The 18,205-nt window shown below is 42.4% G+C and overlaps 1 protein-coding gene across 6 annotated transcripts in view; it reads right to left on the bottom strand.

Moving 5' to 3' along the window:
- Positions 1-18,205, bottom strand: part of LOC125005819 (protein diaphanous homolog 3-like) — a 163,427-nt gene that overhangs the window by 84,454 nt on the left and 60,768 nt on the right. For 3 of the 6 annotated variants that reach the window (XM_047581427.1, XM_047581431.1, XM_047581429.1), the window contains 6 exons: positions 16,861-16,893; positions 15,778-15,873; positions 13,476-13,570; positions 10,820-10,921; positions 5,807-6,046; positions 1,802-1,931 (listed from right to left, as the gene is read on the bottom strand). In XM_047581427.1, the coding sequence (XP_047437383.1) occupies positions 1,802-1,931; positions 5,807-6,046; positions 10,820-10,921; positions 13,476-13,570; positions 15,778-15,873; positions 16,861-16,893 (696 nt within the window). The remainder of the gene's footprint in view (positions 1-1,801; positions 1,932-5,806; positions 6,047-10,819; positions 10,922-13,475; positions 13,571-15,777; positions 15,874-16,860; positions 16,894-18,205) is intronic. The other 3 variants (XM_047581428.1, XM_047581430.1, XM_047581432.1) reach the window with 1 other exon arrangement.

Below are 18,205 nucleotides of genomic sequence, written 5' to 3'. Positions count from 1 at the left end.
TCGTCTTGATCTCAACCTCGTGCTTCTGACGCTCGGACGAGAGCTCGCGCACATGCAGCGCAGTCGGGGCGAAAGGAAACACTCAACAGGAGCGTCGTTATCTGCAGATTATCAAAGCCCCGAAAGACCTCGGAGTCCTCACAGAGTGAGAGAGTCCAAACAATACGGTCACACATTTCATTCTCACCGGGTTTTTCTGCACCTCACACTTTCCTTCACTCCCTCCTGCTGGGAACGGAGCAGTGGGTAAAATCTTCTTTGGAGTAAGAGCAAACACGCTGCGGCCTCACGCGCGTACAAAGCGTACACAAACCACAGCTCGATGCTTCCTCCGGAGAGCCGCCTATAGCAACACCGACAAAGAACACGGTCGGGTCTCTTATGACCGCCCAGCGTTTTCCTGCTCGCCCGTGACCTTTTTCACACTCTAGGAACAATGGCCGAACTCAGACCGCTGTGGTCACACACAACCTAGTGAATACGGCCATGTTTGTGGGCATCGGCGTGCCAAATAAGTGCCAGTGTCTGTAGAAATAAACACAATGGCTCAGCACGCAATCAAACAAGCTATCGTTCCTGATCTCTACATCACATGTGTCCGGAAATATTTGCTCAAACCTATAACTTGAAAAGGCGCGACGGCAAAAAAAAAAAGATTAATGTTGGAAAATCAAGCGGCGGTGCAGGTGAACCAAGTGTAGCATAGATCAAACGGCAGCAGCAGCGATAAAACACAATGTTTACACAGTCAACAAGCATCTAATCCAAGAATAATCCCCCGGAGAGTTACAAAAGTAGAAAAGGTAAAGCTCAAAGCAAAGAGAAGAGAAGGAAATGCAGAAGCGGGAAGCATCATTTTTGTCCAGGAACAAACACACGCGGAGGTAAGCAAGTCTAAGTCTGGATAGTACTAAAACATAAACGCCTTATAAATCATTAATCAATCTCATTTTCGTGCTGGATGTGACCACCGGATTAATAGCGTTTCACTGTGGAAAGATTAAGACGCTGTGTTTTATCTGGAAGGTGACGGATCTCAGGGGTTAGACATAACCGACTTAAAATCAGCCAACGCTAAATTGCGATAAGGTCCACGAGATCAGTGCCTGTTACAGTTGGACAACCCACACATCTCATTATTTTTTCATTAGACTCGGCGCTCCCATCATTTCAGAACCGCTGCCGTCCATACAAACACCATTGTTTATGTCGGGCGAAGACGCTTAATGGCCACCATCGAAATTGATGCCGGAGCCGTCTTTTGAAATTTTCGAAAAATATTATTCGGTTTTCAGTTTTAATAATGTGCTCGGTTGCCTGAACAGCGCATCGAACAGATGATGACATAAAAGTCCTTTAATTCAAAGGGGTTGAGTTACAACCAGCAAGAAAACAAGAGAAAGAAAAACTGAAGTTTCTTTTGTTTGCCAAAATGTTGACCTAACTATCTGATTGCTAATTTAGCATCTGCATTAGCAGTTAACCAACAATTTAGCATCTGTATTAGCAAGCGAGCTAGTTAACCGAGCCCTTGCTGGTAAAAGATCAATTTGTGAGGAAGAGGATGAAACTCCATGTGTGCTGGGAGAGCTAAGGAACTGGCACCAGCAGAGGATTAAAGTAACACACTGCAATATTGCCTCAGAAAAAACTGGGAGTAGTGGGAAAGTAAGCAATGTGAATAGAGATTCAACTGTGATTAAAAAAAAAAAAACAGTAACGCATTGTTTTCATTTCACATCATATCATCTCCTAAAATGTGTTTTTATACGACCAAAGGAAATCAGATAAAGCATATTACCCCTGCTGGCTCGGTCCACGTGCTCCAGATCATCCACAAACTTGATCACGTCTGGAAATTCCTCCTCACACACTTGCGCCAGGAAGTGGAGTAAAGTGGTCTTTTGGTCGGCTGACTTGGTGTCCTTCAGCTGTTTCGCAGAAAATGTGCAGAAATATGCAGTTAAACACAAACTCTGCGAGAGAAACACTTTCTCCAGCATCACACTGACAAATACACTCTGTGATCTGCTCCAATTGTGGAAACGGTGATAGCTTAGCATCAAACTGAGAGATTAAATAGATCCCAATTGAACCCTGTTGCGTGGTCAAAACATGATGTGGCTGTCTACTTTTAATATATCATGCATGATATCTCATGTAGTAAAAGGCGGGAGACGAGGACTTTGATGTAATATCAGAAATGTTTCTTTTTCAACTGCGCTGGCCTGAGGCTTGCATCGCTGTCTGAGTTTGATTGACAGCTTCTCGCAGGCTGCCAGAGGGCCGGTGTTCCACGGCAGGAAGGGAGCGACAAAGTAAACAAACTCGCACAGCAACCTTCACGTCGTGGCTGCACGGATCCCAGCGGCTGTGACGACGAGTGCATGTGCCACACCGGCTGCTCCCCTGGATCGAAGCGACGTTTGCAGGTGTGTTTACATGCTGTTTAATGGGCTGCAGACAATCAGCTGGGGTTGGATGTACATTCCTTTTTTTTTTTTTTTTTTGTGGATTAGTTATCTGTGCAGGTCCGCGCAGAAGCTCCGAAGGCGTATTTTGCAGGGAAGCTAATGTTGTTTGGACTGCTATCTGACAGAACCCTGACAGATGCATCCGAGATGTGATTGGCCGAACTGAAATAAGCTCTGGATAATGGAACAGTATACACTGGATTACTGCCAAACTTCAGGGGCAGGTGCATATAGAAACATGTACTGAAAATGCACTCACTTGCCAGTTCATTAGGTACACTAGTTAAAATAAAGGTATATTTTAAAGTGCTATGTGACCCAAGAATTTAGTTTTCATCCATCCACATGCACAAAGCAGTGAGGAAAAGTAGCTCTGTGCAGAGATGCAGGCCCACCACATTAATGTGGGTAAGTATTTGACCATCCATATTATTACTGCACGTTTTAATTTTAATAAAGCAACACAGATAAAACATAACCAAAAGAAAATGTGGTTAATCTCAGTGGCACGACACCAGATCAATAACGCTCTCTCTCGCCTGCTGCAATTGTACCCGAAAATGTTTTTGTTCTTTTGCCAAAAGAAAATGTTGAACTTGGGCCTATGTGTGTTATTTTCACTGGTTCTTTGTGTTGGAGTATTTGTTGCCATTTAATGACTGTTACATTTTTGTTACATAGTAATAACTGCTATTCATCACCGGTACACTCATCTGTAGTGGACTCACTCGGCGACCGTACTTGACTTTCAAATATTAGGCCCATTATTCCACATTCAGTTGTGTGTTAACAGTATTTTATTAAACTTGATGCCGTGTATGTGGCTATAAAGACTACGCCTTTTCTTTTTTTTCATGTTTCTGGCAGTGGGGGTGTATCAGCTAAGTCGGGAGGTAGAAGATGGAGCGCGGCCTGACAAGTTTTGGAACCGCTGGTATATACAGTCAATGCAGCCGCTCTGCGAGCTCCCAGATACTAATCTTCACAGTGTGACCACTAATCTCTCCCAGGTAGAGATCAGTGGTCACACTGTGTGCGGGTGAATGCTGAATGAACGGCGTGTTTTTTTTTTGTTTTTCTCGCTTCTTGTAGAGTATGTAACAAGCTCTATTTCTGCTCATAGGAAATCACAAAGTGAGTGATTTACTGACCATATATGACGTCGAAGACGAGTACATATCTTCTACGTTTCTTTTAACTTTAAAGTTAAAATAATGTTTGTGCTGTTTTTCGGTTACATATTCACTAGATGTTAAGTGCCAAATGAACATGCGTCATTGTCCTTTATTTAGCTGCTGTTAGCTCTCCAAGCTCTGGCTTCGCAAATGTTCAGCATTAACGGTGCCGTGGATTATTTTACATCTCAAACTCACGCGGTTTATCAAATGTGATGGACCCTGCACTTCTCTGTCACCCACACGCAGCAATTCTTCCAACGTCGCTGATGAATTCCCTTTCCTCATTTCTCTTTTCCAGTCTAATTCCAAGATGTCTCTCAGTATCTCCGCCAAACATCCCTCCTGCGGAGTGTGTTGCTGTGTATCTCTCTAGGTGATCTATTGGTAGACAGCAGTGTACTCAGACCCGCTGGGTTTAATCATGTTTGTATTATCTCCCCTAATCAAACATTCTCATCTCTCTTTTCATTTCTGTTTTTCCACATTTTTTTTCAAAAGCCTGAAGTATTCACTCACAAAAGGTCCCCGACTGAATTTAGATGGATGGTAATCATAGTTGACAATGTAAACATTTTCTTTTTTTCCAGTTGGGCCGAGTGCAATTTTCCTGTGCTGTGAAGTGTGCATTGGAATTAAGTTGTCAAACTCGGGGGCAGGCGCAAAGGTGATGTCTTCCTCTATATATCCTGCCCACGACATCGACTCGTCGCACCTTTCGTCAGATGACACACGAGCGCAAACACGGGCCTGAACAGCAGCTTTGTGCTAAACACAAAATATAATCTTTAACAGACCTCTGTTAATTGATTACATTATTGTCACACTAATGCATGTAATCCATCATGTGTGGATGAACCACGTTTGTCTGTGCACGTCCACTGGTGTTTATACGAACATGAGCATCCAAGTCTGGCGGGGCGATGAGGTGGCAGTGACTAATGGCTGCAAAGGTTGTTACTGTGGAAACTGCATTGTGTGTGTGTGTGTGTGTGTGTGTGTGTCAACAGCTGTAATGTTGGCACATACACACACACACACACTGTAGGAAACTCCCCCTCCAAGATTACACCCTGTCTTTACTACGATTATCACACAGGGAAACTTTGAATTCCGCCTTCGTGTCACATAAAATCCACAGGTGTTTGCCACATTTCCGCCCTAGAAGCGCGGGAAGTCCTGCAGGGCGCGTGAAATTTTCGGGGGGATAGTGGACGTAGCCTCGGTTATCTATTCTGACCAGGTGGACGTGAATAAAGTTCTCCCTGGGACTCTCCTGTCTTGTGTCTTGGCTGATTGTGTTCGGTTAAATGAAATGGTTTCAAAGTAAAATGTCTCAGGGAAGCAGCCATTTTGGATCTGATAATGCTCAACCAATAAGACACAAACGAGGCATTATACACCAATCAGGCATAACATTATGACCATCTTCCTAATATTGTGTATGTCTCCCATGTGTCTCTAAAACAGTTGTGTCTCATCAGATAATGGACCTTCTGAAGGTGTCCTGTGTTGTCTGGAAACATATTGTTTGTTGGGCCTTTGGGTCCTATGGGTTGAGGGGAGGAGCCTCTGTGGATCATCCTGATCAGTTTGGGATGTTTGGAGGCCAGGTCAACACCTTGTACTGTTCTTCATGTGTTTCTGTGTGTGTGCCTGTGTCGTCCTGTGGGGTCAGGGCGCCTGCTTCGGTCTAAGTGGGCGGTACATGTCCACAGGAATACCAGATCTAAAAGGTTCCCAGCAGAACATTGAACTGCGACAAGATGGTTGATGGTTGTTATTTACTTCTCTTGTCAGTGGTCATAATATTGTGGCTGATTGTTAACATAGATAACATATAGAGACATACCCACGGGTTCAACATGGACATAAAATGACACTAAATGATGCAGAGTCTATATCGTAAAAGAGTTTTTGTATGTGTAGAATGTGAAGAATGTGGTTTAAAGAAAAGGTTCATTGGCCATTAAAAATTATTTCTGCTAGTACTTTTTTTTCATAGCTAGGAAAAAATCTATCAGTATCAAGTTGATGTTTTATGAGCTTTAGTGAACACGCTTCACTAACGTCCTGAACCACTTTCCCCGGAGGGTCGGAGACGGACACACTGCGCGCGCGAACAGTCGGCGGTGAGGTCAACGTTTCGACCCTCACCTTGCAGAGGGAACTGAGATCAAAGCCGTACGACTGGGCATTTCGAGAGCCCGCGTTCATGTAATTCCCCAGCAGCAGCACCAGCTCCAGCAGGCGGCCGAAGGGGCGGCTCTTCCTGACCTCGTCGCAGGCGGCGTTCACGGCCAGGATGTCCGGACGCAGGTTGTTCACGTGCTCCTCGAACTGCAGCCGGAAGAGGATGTGGCTGAGGCGAGGACGCAGACGCTTCACGCTGCTCATCTGTTGAGGGGGAGAAAAAGGGATGATAGAAGAGGGGGATGATCGAAAAGAGGATAAAGCAAAGATGGCAATGAGGGAAAGCTACGTCGGGGGAACGCGGTCCAACTTAAAATGACTATAATCGCACTTTTGGCACACTCTCGCATTTAGCAAATCTAATTTAAAAGACATTTATGCAACCGGCGTGTTGAAGAGTGTTGCTAGGCAGTAGTAATAGATGCTGGCAGTGATTTGATTTGGGACCCAGGTCTGGTAAGTTAATTGTGGAGTTAGTGTCCATATAGGGCAGGCACTGAAGGGGGAGGAATATACAATAGCCTGCCTTGGATTACCACTCTCACACAATTAGAGAAAATTGGAAAATATTGCATTGGGCCCAGGACCTGGCCGCAACAGTGATTGTGTATGTGCGCGGGGTGCGAGGGAGGGGTGAAGGCTCCAATTGTCTGTTTCACACAACAGCTGGCTGTGCGGTTTGATGTCCTCCATCAAGGGTTTAATTATAGCTACTGTAATGTTATCAAATGACTATTTCAGTCAGCGAGGTGCGTGCGCATGTGTGCGTGTGTGTGTGTGAACCGAGCGTTTGTACGAGGGAACAGCAGAGACGGGAAATAGGAGAATTATACGGCAAAATTAAGAAATAACAAAGTGCACGAGGGCCGAACACAATGCTGAAATGAAGAGATGGGATAAATGCCGTGGTAAGGTTATTGTGGAGAGGAGCACATTGTCGGAGAACAAAAATAGAAAGTAAACACAGCGGAGCGCAGGCGGGAGTGGATGCGGCTGATGTTTCCACAGCGGCTGCAGAGAGGGCACCGGGAAGTCGCACCGACTGCACCAGGAGATCGGTTGTAACAACACAACATGAAGAAGGAGTTGTTGAAAACGTAGCTGGTGATGCAGAGAAGGAAAACAGAGGTCTGTTGACAAGAGTGTCAACGCTTAATTAAAATATCACGCACCACATAGTGTAAAAAAAAAAAAAAAAAAGTAGTTACAGTAAATATTTTGACTACTCGCAAATGTTGCATGGAGTGTCAACAACTATTTACATCCAAAATTAAAGACCTCAGCTCAAAAAAGAAAAAAAGAAAGTGCCAGCTCTATAGACTGTGACTACACTTGGGCCAGCAGGATGCACATATTGGTAAACAGAAGTCCCGTTTCACACAAGAGATTTGCGATATAATTCCGCTAAGGAGACATCCTCATTATGCCGCCTTTGCTCATTCCCGCTTAAAACCTGGCATGACGCTGAGTCAATGTGCATGCTGGCGCCGCCGAGCCGGAGACGCGACACGTGAAAGAACGTGGCCAGGGCGGACGCCCGTGTCGCTTCTCGCTTTTGCACAAGCGTCAATTTGGCCGAGGGGAGAAAAAAAATGCTTCGCCGAAAGCAATGGGGCAAAAAAAAAAAAAAAAAAAAAAAGGGCCAACAAAATGTGGTTTAGTGGCGTCGCTGGGAAGTGATTACGCCCTGTCAAAGATCTGCCGGGAAAACCAAATTGTTTGAGTGGGCTTTATGTGCTGATTGACAGAATGAGTAACCGCGATGTAGTCATACGTGCCATCTGAGCGCCACGGACTTGAATCTGTTAACAACAAAATTGCTCTGATTACAGAAGAGTCTTTTTTTGTTTGTTTGTTTGTTTGTTAAATGGTGCGTTACCATACTCATATTCTGATAGAAGATGTAGTTTGGCTATGTCGGGGGTCAGGTAGGACAAAACAACTCCACAACGTCTTTCATGTTATCTGAGACCATGGACCGTCTACAGTCCACACGGACAACGTCTCTCCACTTCCTTGCGTTGGCCAAAATGATGTTTTCTTACATTCTTAATGACACAAAAGTGACAGATGCACATGGAGATTAGTCACATTAGTTTGAATCATAAGCTTTAAACTGCAAGCGGAGACATATTTTTACAGATATCTCCAAAGAAAAGAAGTAAATGGATCCTGCAACATGAAGAAACAACTGGAATCCAGACACAGAAACCTGGTGTTGTGGTTCACATTTAGTGCTGGATAAGCATCTTTTATTTAGCTAAAGTTGTCATAACTGAAATGATCTAAAACTAACTTAAACTAACAGAAACTGAAGTTAATTTTACCAATTTATCGGATACTCTAGTACAAAGCCGTTGGAGCTGTGTTGTATAAAGCCCCAAAAGGCCATACTTTAGTTTATTGAGTATTTTAAATAACAGCAGAACTGATTTCTGGCCACATGTCAATGTTCGCGGACCGTTTGTTATTTGGTAGTTTCGTGTGGATCATTGTCGAGTCCAGTCGTCCTAAATTTAATCTGATGATCCACACACACATTTTTTTTCACCATGATGTCACATCCTGTTTCCACAGCGTCAAATAACTAAAAACAAATTCATTAGAAAAAGTGGACAGTTGATGATACATTTAAAGAACTATAAAGTTAAGGGAACTCATCACCTTTGGATCTTTGAGATTCACTTGTTCTTATTTTAAATGTAAATTCCGATTTTTAGTCCTATTGTTTGTTTTTTATTCTTGTTATTATTTCCCACGTATTGTATTTGTGTTGTTGTGTGAGTTGCTGTTCGCTCTTCTTTGTCACAACTTTCCTCGGCTGCTGTCTTGGCCTGGCTTCCCTTGGAAAAGAGGTCACTGTATCTCAACGGGACCGACCTGATTAAACAAAGGCTAATGAATAATAATAAACATCGGTGTTACATTTACTACCTAAATTGAGAGAAACCATCCTCTATAATCCATAATGGTCCGTCTTTACACGGTAATAATAAAGTAATAATAACATTTTATTTAAGAAGCGCACCCAAGGACACTTTACAGAAAGGAACCGATGAACACAACAATAGACAGAAACGTCGATGGACACAAAGAAAAGCAGCCTTCAAACATCCAAATGCAAGAAACATAGAATAAGCAACATTCAAGCGTTAACGCACAGACAATGTTCAGCATTTACTAAAACAGCATGAATGAAATAAGATAAGATAAGAAGTGGGGCGGTGTTGTGTTTGAGACGTGTAAAAGGCAGTTGTAATGACACTACGGCAGGAAAAGACAACTAATTGGATTGTCCTACTAAATAAAAAGATATGAAAAACTGACTGCGTAAAAGTCATAAGTTTATTATTTAATATAATGGGGATTATGAAAATCAATAGTGAGAGATTTAATTCCTTTTCATGTAATGTCACAAGAAGATGTTTGCGTAGCTGCAGAGAGAAACACTAAATAACTATGTTGCCATTTTGTCCAAGGCAATTTAAAGACGTACACAACAAAGACAGAATCAGGTCAACTTCTTAGAATAGGCATCAAGACAGATACCACACACAGGGAGAAGTTCAAACCAAATGTGACTGGTGGTTATTGAAAAATAGATAAAAATGCACGTGTTTACAATGGTGAATTAAAATTTCCCTTTGAACCTGAGCTTTTCTGATAGGTGGAAGCGCACAGGCTTGGTTGGGCCCACGCAGGCACAGCAGCACAAATATATACCAGGCTCTTTGTTCAGCGTCTGCCTGATGAACTATATACAACAGCAGCCCCCTCCTCCAACAACCACTTAGTCACTGCGTGTTCCCATATCTCCGAGAACGCAAAACAAGACGCAAGTAAAACAAACAAACAAACAAACAAAAAAAAAAGATTACTGCATATTTTTCCAGTAACTTGCCTGCTACGAAACATAAAAAAATAAATAAAAAAAATACATGAAAACCGCTTCACCCCTCATGTATAATTCTGAATAAACCTCCTCTGAAAAGTCTTTAAGAAAATGATGCACACATAATTAGGCAGCAGTGCTGCTCTTGAATGTGTATAAATTAGCGCATCGGTCCACAGGTGTCCTGTCTTTCATCTCGCGGCTTAAATGGATAGAATTTTAAAAAGCTAAGGATTATGATAATTACGCGAAAGTGCGACATGTGCGCAAGCGTGTGCGTACGTGTGTTTTAATGGGAGAGAGACACGGAGAGTGATGCAAACACGCGGCAATGTTACGTTTACTATGACATTAAAATAGTAATGAACCACTTTTATAAGACTGTGCATAATTGTGTTGTGATGAACTATTTACTCGTAATTTGTTTACACATAAAAGGGCAGAAATATCAGAGGTTTTTCTTCAAAGAAAACTAGAATATAAAGAAAAATCTGTTTTCTACCGCTGCCGCGCACACACACACACACACGCGCACACACACACACACACGCGCACACACACACACACGTTATTAGAGCTATAGCCATTTGTTTCGAGTCGACAGTCGTGCTCGTGTGTGTGTGTGTGTGTGTGATCTTGTTTTTATGAAGTCACGGGGGCCAGTTTCTCAAAGAATACTAATGGTGTGGGGGCATTTTTTTGCTCGGCCTCACATTTGAGGGTTTTAATCTGTTTCAGGCTTTTTATTTTCTTTTTCAGGGTAAAGATTACAATTAGGGTTAAATTCTTGTTTAGGGCTGGAGTAAGGATTACAGAATGCATCGGTTCGACAGAAGGTCCTTACAAAGATAGGAACGTAAACATCTCTGTGTGTGTGTGTGTGCTCTTGTACCGCTATCTTTCTGAGGACCAGTCTTTATTTTTATACCATCTGAGTGAGGACATTGTGGCTGGTCCTGGTTACGGTTATGACTGGGGTTAGGAGTTAAGATGGTTATGGTAAGAGGCTAGGTTAATCTCAATGAATGTCCTTACAAAGATAGAATCGTGTGTGTGTGTGTTTCAGTATGAGTGCGAGTACTCACCACAACCCCAAACTGTTCAGGCTCTGACAAATTAGAGTACTCGTTTTTGTACTTGGCCAGTGCATTCAGCTGCTCCTGTTCTGGTAGGTGCTTTACAAGGTTCTGTAACACACACAAAAAAAAAAAAAAAAGGCAGAAAGCAAGTGAGAGGCGGCACAGGGTAAGGAAGGAAGGAGGGAAGGAAGGAAAGCAGTGTCAGCCATGATACACAGCACACTTCAGTTTATTAATTAGGCTTAATTATGAGAGTTATATCCACATCATTTCCCTGATTCAATTTATTAACCTTGTGCAAAACGTAATCATTTAAAGTGTCCAAAAGGTAAGCAGTTTACACGGCTGCGTGTGGGGCTTTAGCAACTGTGACTGGATTTACAGCATTTACAAGGACAGTTCTGGCTGATTAAAGACAGATATTCCAACTTTACTGATCCGATAAGATATGTGTTTACAAGCCCCATGGAATCAATGAGAACACGGATATTTTGGCACGTTCAAAGTGTCTCTGCCCAAACTCAAATGTCTAATATAATGGAAAAAGGCACTTTTTTTCTGGGATCAGGCCCGTATAGAAAACTAACACACTCTGGTTCCATTTCTTCTCCATTTTTGGTGGATGTTTGGCTTCTTAGTGACATCAAATGCTGCTGTGTGGCAAATATTTAAATAACCGATGCCTGAAGTCACATGTAATATTGTCACATCCATTACTATTTCCATGGATGTACTACTCATTACTTAACGTACCCACTACTAACTAATTGAAAATCCTTAAGGCCTTCACTAACTCATAATTTGGTGAATAATCCACAAAAAAAAAAGCGCAATTAAAAAGTAATTTTCACAAACTGACATTTAATCTGTTTTAAATAAGCATTTTATTCTTAGTAAGTCTTCTACTGATATTTCTGTATTAATCTGTTTCAGACGTGTTTAATATGTATTTTCCAATTTAAGGAGATGGTTGGTTAAGCATGTACAAGTACAGTCAATATAATTAAACTTAATTCGAAATGAAATGTTAAGACTAAATTATTTTTACTCTTTTCAACAATTCACAAGTATGAAAACCGCATTAGCATGAACATCTTAAAAGACTAAACTTGGAAAGTCTGTCCACGAGGAAGAGCTGACGAGTACTTTCACACGCTAAATTCTTTAAAGCGAGATTTAAGAGATGTTTAGCTTCACAGATCCACCAGCTTTTCCACGTCAAACCGTTTGGATTGTCGCAGCGAGTTTTTTTCCAAATGTTGGTGCCTGGAAGTCGCTGTTGGATCCTCATCAGTTGAAAAAACTCAACATAAAACTCCCTGGAGCAGATGGCTTATGGCTAGTATGGCAACGCCGCTTTCCAGCGCACACAGACGTATAAAACTAAATAATGTAGGGAACAATCTTTTTGATAAATAATACAGCTCCGGGCGGCTGTGGTTATCCTTACAAGGATATGGACGAATGTGTAGTCCAAACCTGCCAGATGGCTGGGGCCTTTCTGTGGGGAGTTTGCATGTTCTTCACGCGCCTACGGGGGGTTTCTACTCACAATTCACAGGCAGGAACGACACGTGAACCGGCGATTCTAAATTGGCCGTCGGTACGAATGTGAATGGTGACCTCGTATAGGGGAATAGACGGGGTTATGGATAAATAACATGGCATTGTTAAAGTGAAATCATAGTCGTGCTCTACTTGATAAATAGATTAATAGACTTACTGAAAAAATAAGTGATAAGATTGATACATTACTGCAGCCTTGACCCGGAGTCAAGAAGCAGCTGGATATTCTATTTTGTCCAGGAAAAAATGCAGGTTCACTGTATAAATATGCAAAGGATATGAGCAGCGTGCTATCGAATCGGTTAGACTGCATTAGGAGGTGGCCTGATTCCCACTGTTGGATCTCAGCTGGGTGTAAATGCAATCTATAGAGCATGACCACATTCTCAATAATAAATCCACCGAGCGAGCCGAGCACCGGGAGCTCCCTAACTTCTAGCTTCTCCCGGGCTAATTAAAGCAAATAAAGCAGAAGCGACAAGTAGTAATAGCAGTTTCTAGAAGCCTCCCTCAGAAATAAAGCTCTAAAAATCAATTTCTTCAGTCACTGCATTGCTGACGAGAGACAGAAAGAAGCAGAGGGGACGACGGAGACGGACGGATAGCCTTTAAGTCGCTCTTCTCGTTCTTAGAAGGCGCGACAACGTGGCGACGAAGCCGAGCGGTCGGGCAATTACAAAAGAGAGGAGCGGAAATGATTAAAAATAAGTTAAACATCAGCGTAGCGCCGAGTTATTTATTTATTTGGCCATTGACAGATTGCCTGTGCTCACCAACTGTTTCAACAGCTGCTGTACTGCAGGCTTTACAGGTGCCCGGTGCTCCTGCCTGAGGCGACGCTCTGTTTTGAGGCAGACAGCTAATCAAGACAATATACAAGAGTTGGGCCGCGACTCTGACCAACTGAGTAGGAGAAGGGCAAGGCTAAAAATATACATCCAGGCTTTCGGTGAAAAGTTGCACAATGTTTCTAATATTCTTTCCTTTTAATAAGTTAGGTAGAGTCAAGTTGTGCAAGAAAGTCGTCCACAAAAGCTGCGCAAGTGTCTGAAGCCCGAGGCGTTTTTTTTACGACTTAATGTAAATCTTCTCCAACCTGGATCATAGGTTCAGTGAGCTGCTCCTCATCCACCTCCACGATCATGCGACGGATGTCCTGATAAGGGATGCGGAAGGAGCCCAGGAAGATGGCTACACACACACACACACACACACACACACACACACACAAAAAGAAACAAATGTAACACAGACGCTGTCACCGTTGAACATTTAACTGGAAATTTTCTGACAGCTGGTACAAATAAATGAAAAGTAACAGGAAAAAAAAAGAAAAAATTAATACAACTGAAGAGCTTAACACATGAAGGACATGAGATAATAACCAAAGAGGAATAAGATCTAAGACACATCACTTCATAAGCCAGTCAGACATGAAAATGTTTTGGAGAAATTGATTTGGAAAATTACACCGGCTTAACGTGCATGAAATCCTCAAGGAAGAACGACGGCTGGGGACAAAAATGGTAAATGCGTTGTCAGGATAAGTCATTAGCCGAGCCAGTGGAACCATCAAAAGAAAGTTAAAAGATGTGCGACTTGGCCAGGAACCAGACGATGCAGAGCTCGAAAGATTACAGGGAATGTTTGAAGGTAAAAACTGGCGATATACGGAAGTGTTCTTTATTTAAATGTGTCACATTTACAGGACACGCGACGGTGACACCGAAAGAAAATGATTTTTAAGTTAATGTCAGTTAAGTGCATAAATGTTGGTGAGATGCAGACCTTTAAAAGGGACTTGGTTAGTGGCTTTCCAGGTTATATACAGGATATAAATGATGAGTACTTAAAATAAACACCATGTGGAAGGACTGGAATGAAATACAATCACAATAATATTTAGGGATGAACCTGAATCAAGGATTTCTAAAAGATCTCGCATGAAGCCAAGCCTGATTATTTTCCATTTGTTGAACATAAAAGTCAAAAAACATCTACCTTTAGATAGATTCATTACTTTCTCACTTTATCCCCGAAGGAAGATTAGCCAAATTAACCAAACTCAAGTGTTAAAGATCATCACTGAAGCACGTCTGCTGTCTGGAAAACTTTCGCAGAACCGTGAAAAGATTAAATCCAACAGTTTTACGACGCTGGTCCGAGCAGAATTTTGACTTAATTCGTGCGAATATTCAAGATACGCCATAAACCACAGAGCTATTTATAAAGATAATTAAGTTTTATTAGCTGGTTAAACCATCCAGCTCTAAGTGTTTTTTTCTTTTTTGTGAGAAGAGCAAATACATTAAGTGTATTTGGTGTTATTTATTTTGCACAGGGAAGAAGAAGACAACTCTCTCCTCTCGTGCTGTAAAATAAAAATGAAAATCTTTAAGGAAGAGCTCGGAGGCAGGTATTACTTTTCTTAACGCGCTGCAGGATTGTCGAGCACATAGGCCATCGGATACATTGGATTTATTTTTTTTATTTATTGTTCTTAATGTCTATACAGATATACATATATAATTCCTGATAAATCTAATATGAGATCCTTATTTTAATCACTAGTGAGAGATTGTCAATATATTAGAACTTACTACATGGAATAAATTTACACTGTGTTTTAACAGTGACAGCAGCAATCAAGTAAAATAACTAAAACCCCACATACTCATTCCCAACCTCGTTCAAAGCTTTTAGATTCTTTACCTCCTATTGTGGAACGCATAAACCGCCCACTCTCCAGCTTTTCTTTTTTTTTTTCTCCCCCTCTCTCTCTCTCGCTCTATAATTTCTGCTGTATGATTTATCACTTTTACTGAGCTGATTAGTCTCATTTTCTTTTAATACGGGAAACAAAGGTCACAGCTCCCCTTGATATAAGCCAATGAGGTGCTAAAATCTGGGAGTGCTTAAGAGATCAGCTGGATCCTCATTAACGCCGGGTGCTTTTAAAAACGGTCATTTTAAGAGCAAGCATGCATGCGTGAATGTGTGTGTGTGCGTGTGTGCGTGTGTGCGTGTGTGCGCGTCAGAGAGGGAGAAAGAAGGAGAGAGTGAGAATGAGACAGTCAGATCAATGTGATCATGCATTTTCATTCCTTAATGGATCCTTAACGATGTTGATTGGCTAAGTGCGAGGAGATGAGTCATAGGCAGCGATGTCCGTGTTCACAGGAAGGGTCGTCTCGTTTTAACTGCCATAGCAACAAGTGAAGGTGTCACTCATTCCCTGCCAACACTCTCCGTTAGGTTGACAAAAAAAAATTTAAAAAAGTGCATCAAAAACAGACACAAGTGGTAAATTAAGTGAGATAAAAGGCAAAACGGACTATAAGGCGATTCACACAAGGGAACGCACACATGAATGTAGTTCTTGGGAAACAAATACTTACACAGATTCTGCGCAATCTTCGGATCGAGCACCTTGAGCTCTTTAATTCTCTTCTTTATGGTTTTCTTATCCTCCAAATCCTCCTCTTCTCTTTTGGCTGATGAAGACAGAAATATCGAATTACCGTCACCGCGCGGAGACACAATTTACACATTAATGCATTCACTTCACTGTACTGCTGACGCACGCGCGACAAAGTCAGACGCAGCAACAACGTCTCAGTGTAAAACATCAGGAAAATGTCGGCAATGTTTAAACAGACTCGCAAACATTTCTCAGTTTTTGTTGTGCTTATTTACATATTTTTTCCAAGTGGGGGGAAATGACAAAATGATGGGATGCTAGCTTCCAGACGAGCGTGGAGAAAGGGATTATCGCGAAGTGCTGTGATCACGCCACTGACAGAGCGAGGTGCGACGGAGCCGCGGCTCTACCACGAACACAAAGTTGCACATTTGGTAATCAGGTTACAGGTGAGGGTAAATCTGTTTGGGGCCGCGCGGAGACAGGTGGGTGGGATTGTGTTAGCGGCGCTATCGAGGCACAGGAGAGGCACCGAGAGATGCGGATTAGGAACGGCAAACCGAGAAACCGATGAGGAGACACACACTGATACACACACACACACACAAACACACACACACACACACACACACACACACACACACACACACACACACACACACGTGCCCTCTTGAGCCACGCTCACAAAGAGGAGTTCATGGTTGGTTTTAATTATTTAAGACACCAGATTAAGAGAACAAAATGTGCATCCCAGGGGTACGCTGGGTAATTGTCTGGTGCTGTAATTATCGTGTGTGTGTGTGTGGTGAGAGAGGAGAGGAAAGGGGAGAAGGAGAGGAGAGCACAGGCGCTAATCCACAGGAAAGGTATTTCTGCTGTTCCACACGGGCTCCGTCTTCACTCGGCGATCCCGTATCTAATTAAAAAGTGAAGAGGTATGCTGGGAGCTCCCGCACGAAAAAAAAAAAAAGGGCCGGTGGCATGTCCACAAACACGCACCGCCGGCAACACGCACAAAGCACACAAACACGGCCACACACTGAGCTATCCTTGGACTTACGTGGATCCTCCGTGGGCGCGCTCTCCTCACAGTCTTTCAGTGTGTGAGAGAGACGGAGGAAACGCAAAGCACACGGGAGGAGGACAATGGGAAATATGTAGCAGGGAAAAGGGAGAGGAGAAAGAATGAAGAGAGACATTTTTTTAAAATACAAAAAAAATAAGACTTCACACTGTCTACCACAGCGTTAAACACAAAGAGACTGAAGTAAGAAGAAAACAACACAAAATGGAAAATGGTTGAATATGCATGTAAATACCAAACGCTAAATTATGTTTTTGAGAAAAGAAGAGAAAAAATGAATCCTCTGAACACTTATCAGTTAATTTGTCTGTCTTACTCCATAATACATGGCGGCATTATAAACTTTGTTAAATATTAGAGCTAAAATTATTAGTCAATGAATCCGACTGGCCATTTATACATTAATCAGCCACTGATGAACAATAATTTACAATATCTGTGACTAAACAAGACATCTTAATGTGTCCATTTTCTCATTTCTAAGACTAAACCATTAAACGACTGTAAAAGTACATGAAAGCAATTGTCAGAATAATGAATAATTTGCTTTCAATTAACGCTGCAGTGACGTTTCAACCATTGACTGTACATACTGCGGGCAAACCCATCGTGACGTCACCTACTGGATACTGAACCTCGTAAATGAAGCCCCGGAAGTGGGCGGAGCCCGTGGCCGCCATGTTGGATGACCTTTACTCCGCCCCCACACTCGGATACTCCAAATATGGACATGGAGGTCGTGTTGGGGCGGAGCTAAAGCAGCCTGGACGTTGAGACCCGCCCACCCAGCTCTTGGCTAACTGTTAGCTGTCACTCAAAGCGGGAACGCCCTTTTATGCTGCAAAATTTTAAACCTTAATATAAAATGAGTTAAAAAATCACCCTCCTCACAGCTGCCATGAATAGTATAATAAACTATTGAGACCAGGCTGTAAACATGTCGATGGGGATTAGCTTCCGTTTGGAGCCTCGAGTGGCCACTTGATGAACTGCATTTTTTTTTGCACTTCCACATTAGCTCAGACCTGATTGTTACCTCCTGGTTTCAGGATAGAGGTTCAGATGTTCACAAAGCAGACATCAAATATATTTACAGTTACACATCAACAACAAAAGTGATACCCTGAGTGGGAATAATTCAATCTGCAGCTCTGTGAAAAGTGTTGAGGCAGAGACCGTGCTGTACGCAGAAGAATCATTTCCTAACTTTAACACGCCGGTACAATAACACCCCTTCTGGACTCTACTGTGTTCCAGCCACTCGTGTGAATATGTTCAAGGCTAGGCACTTCACTTCAGATCGACCTGATGAATATATTTC

The sequence above is a fragment of the Mugil cephalus genome, chromosome 3, assembly GCF_022458985.1.
Source record: "Mugil cephalus isolate CIBA_MC_2020 chromosome 3, CIBA_Mcephalus_1.1, whole genome shotgun sequence".
NCBI lineage: Eukaryota > Metazoa > Chordata > Actinopteri > Mugiliformes > Mugilidae > Mugil > Mugil cephalus.
This window is presented reverse-complemented; position numbering and strand designations above follow the sequence as displayed.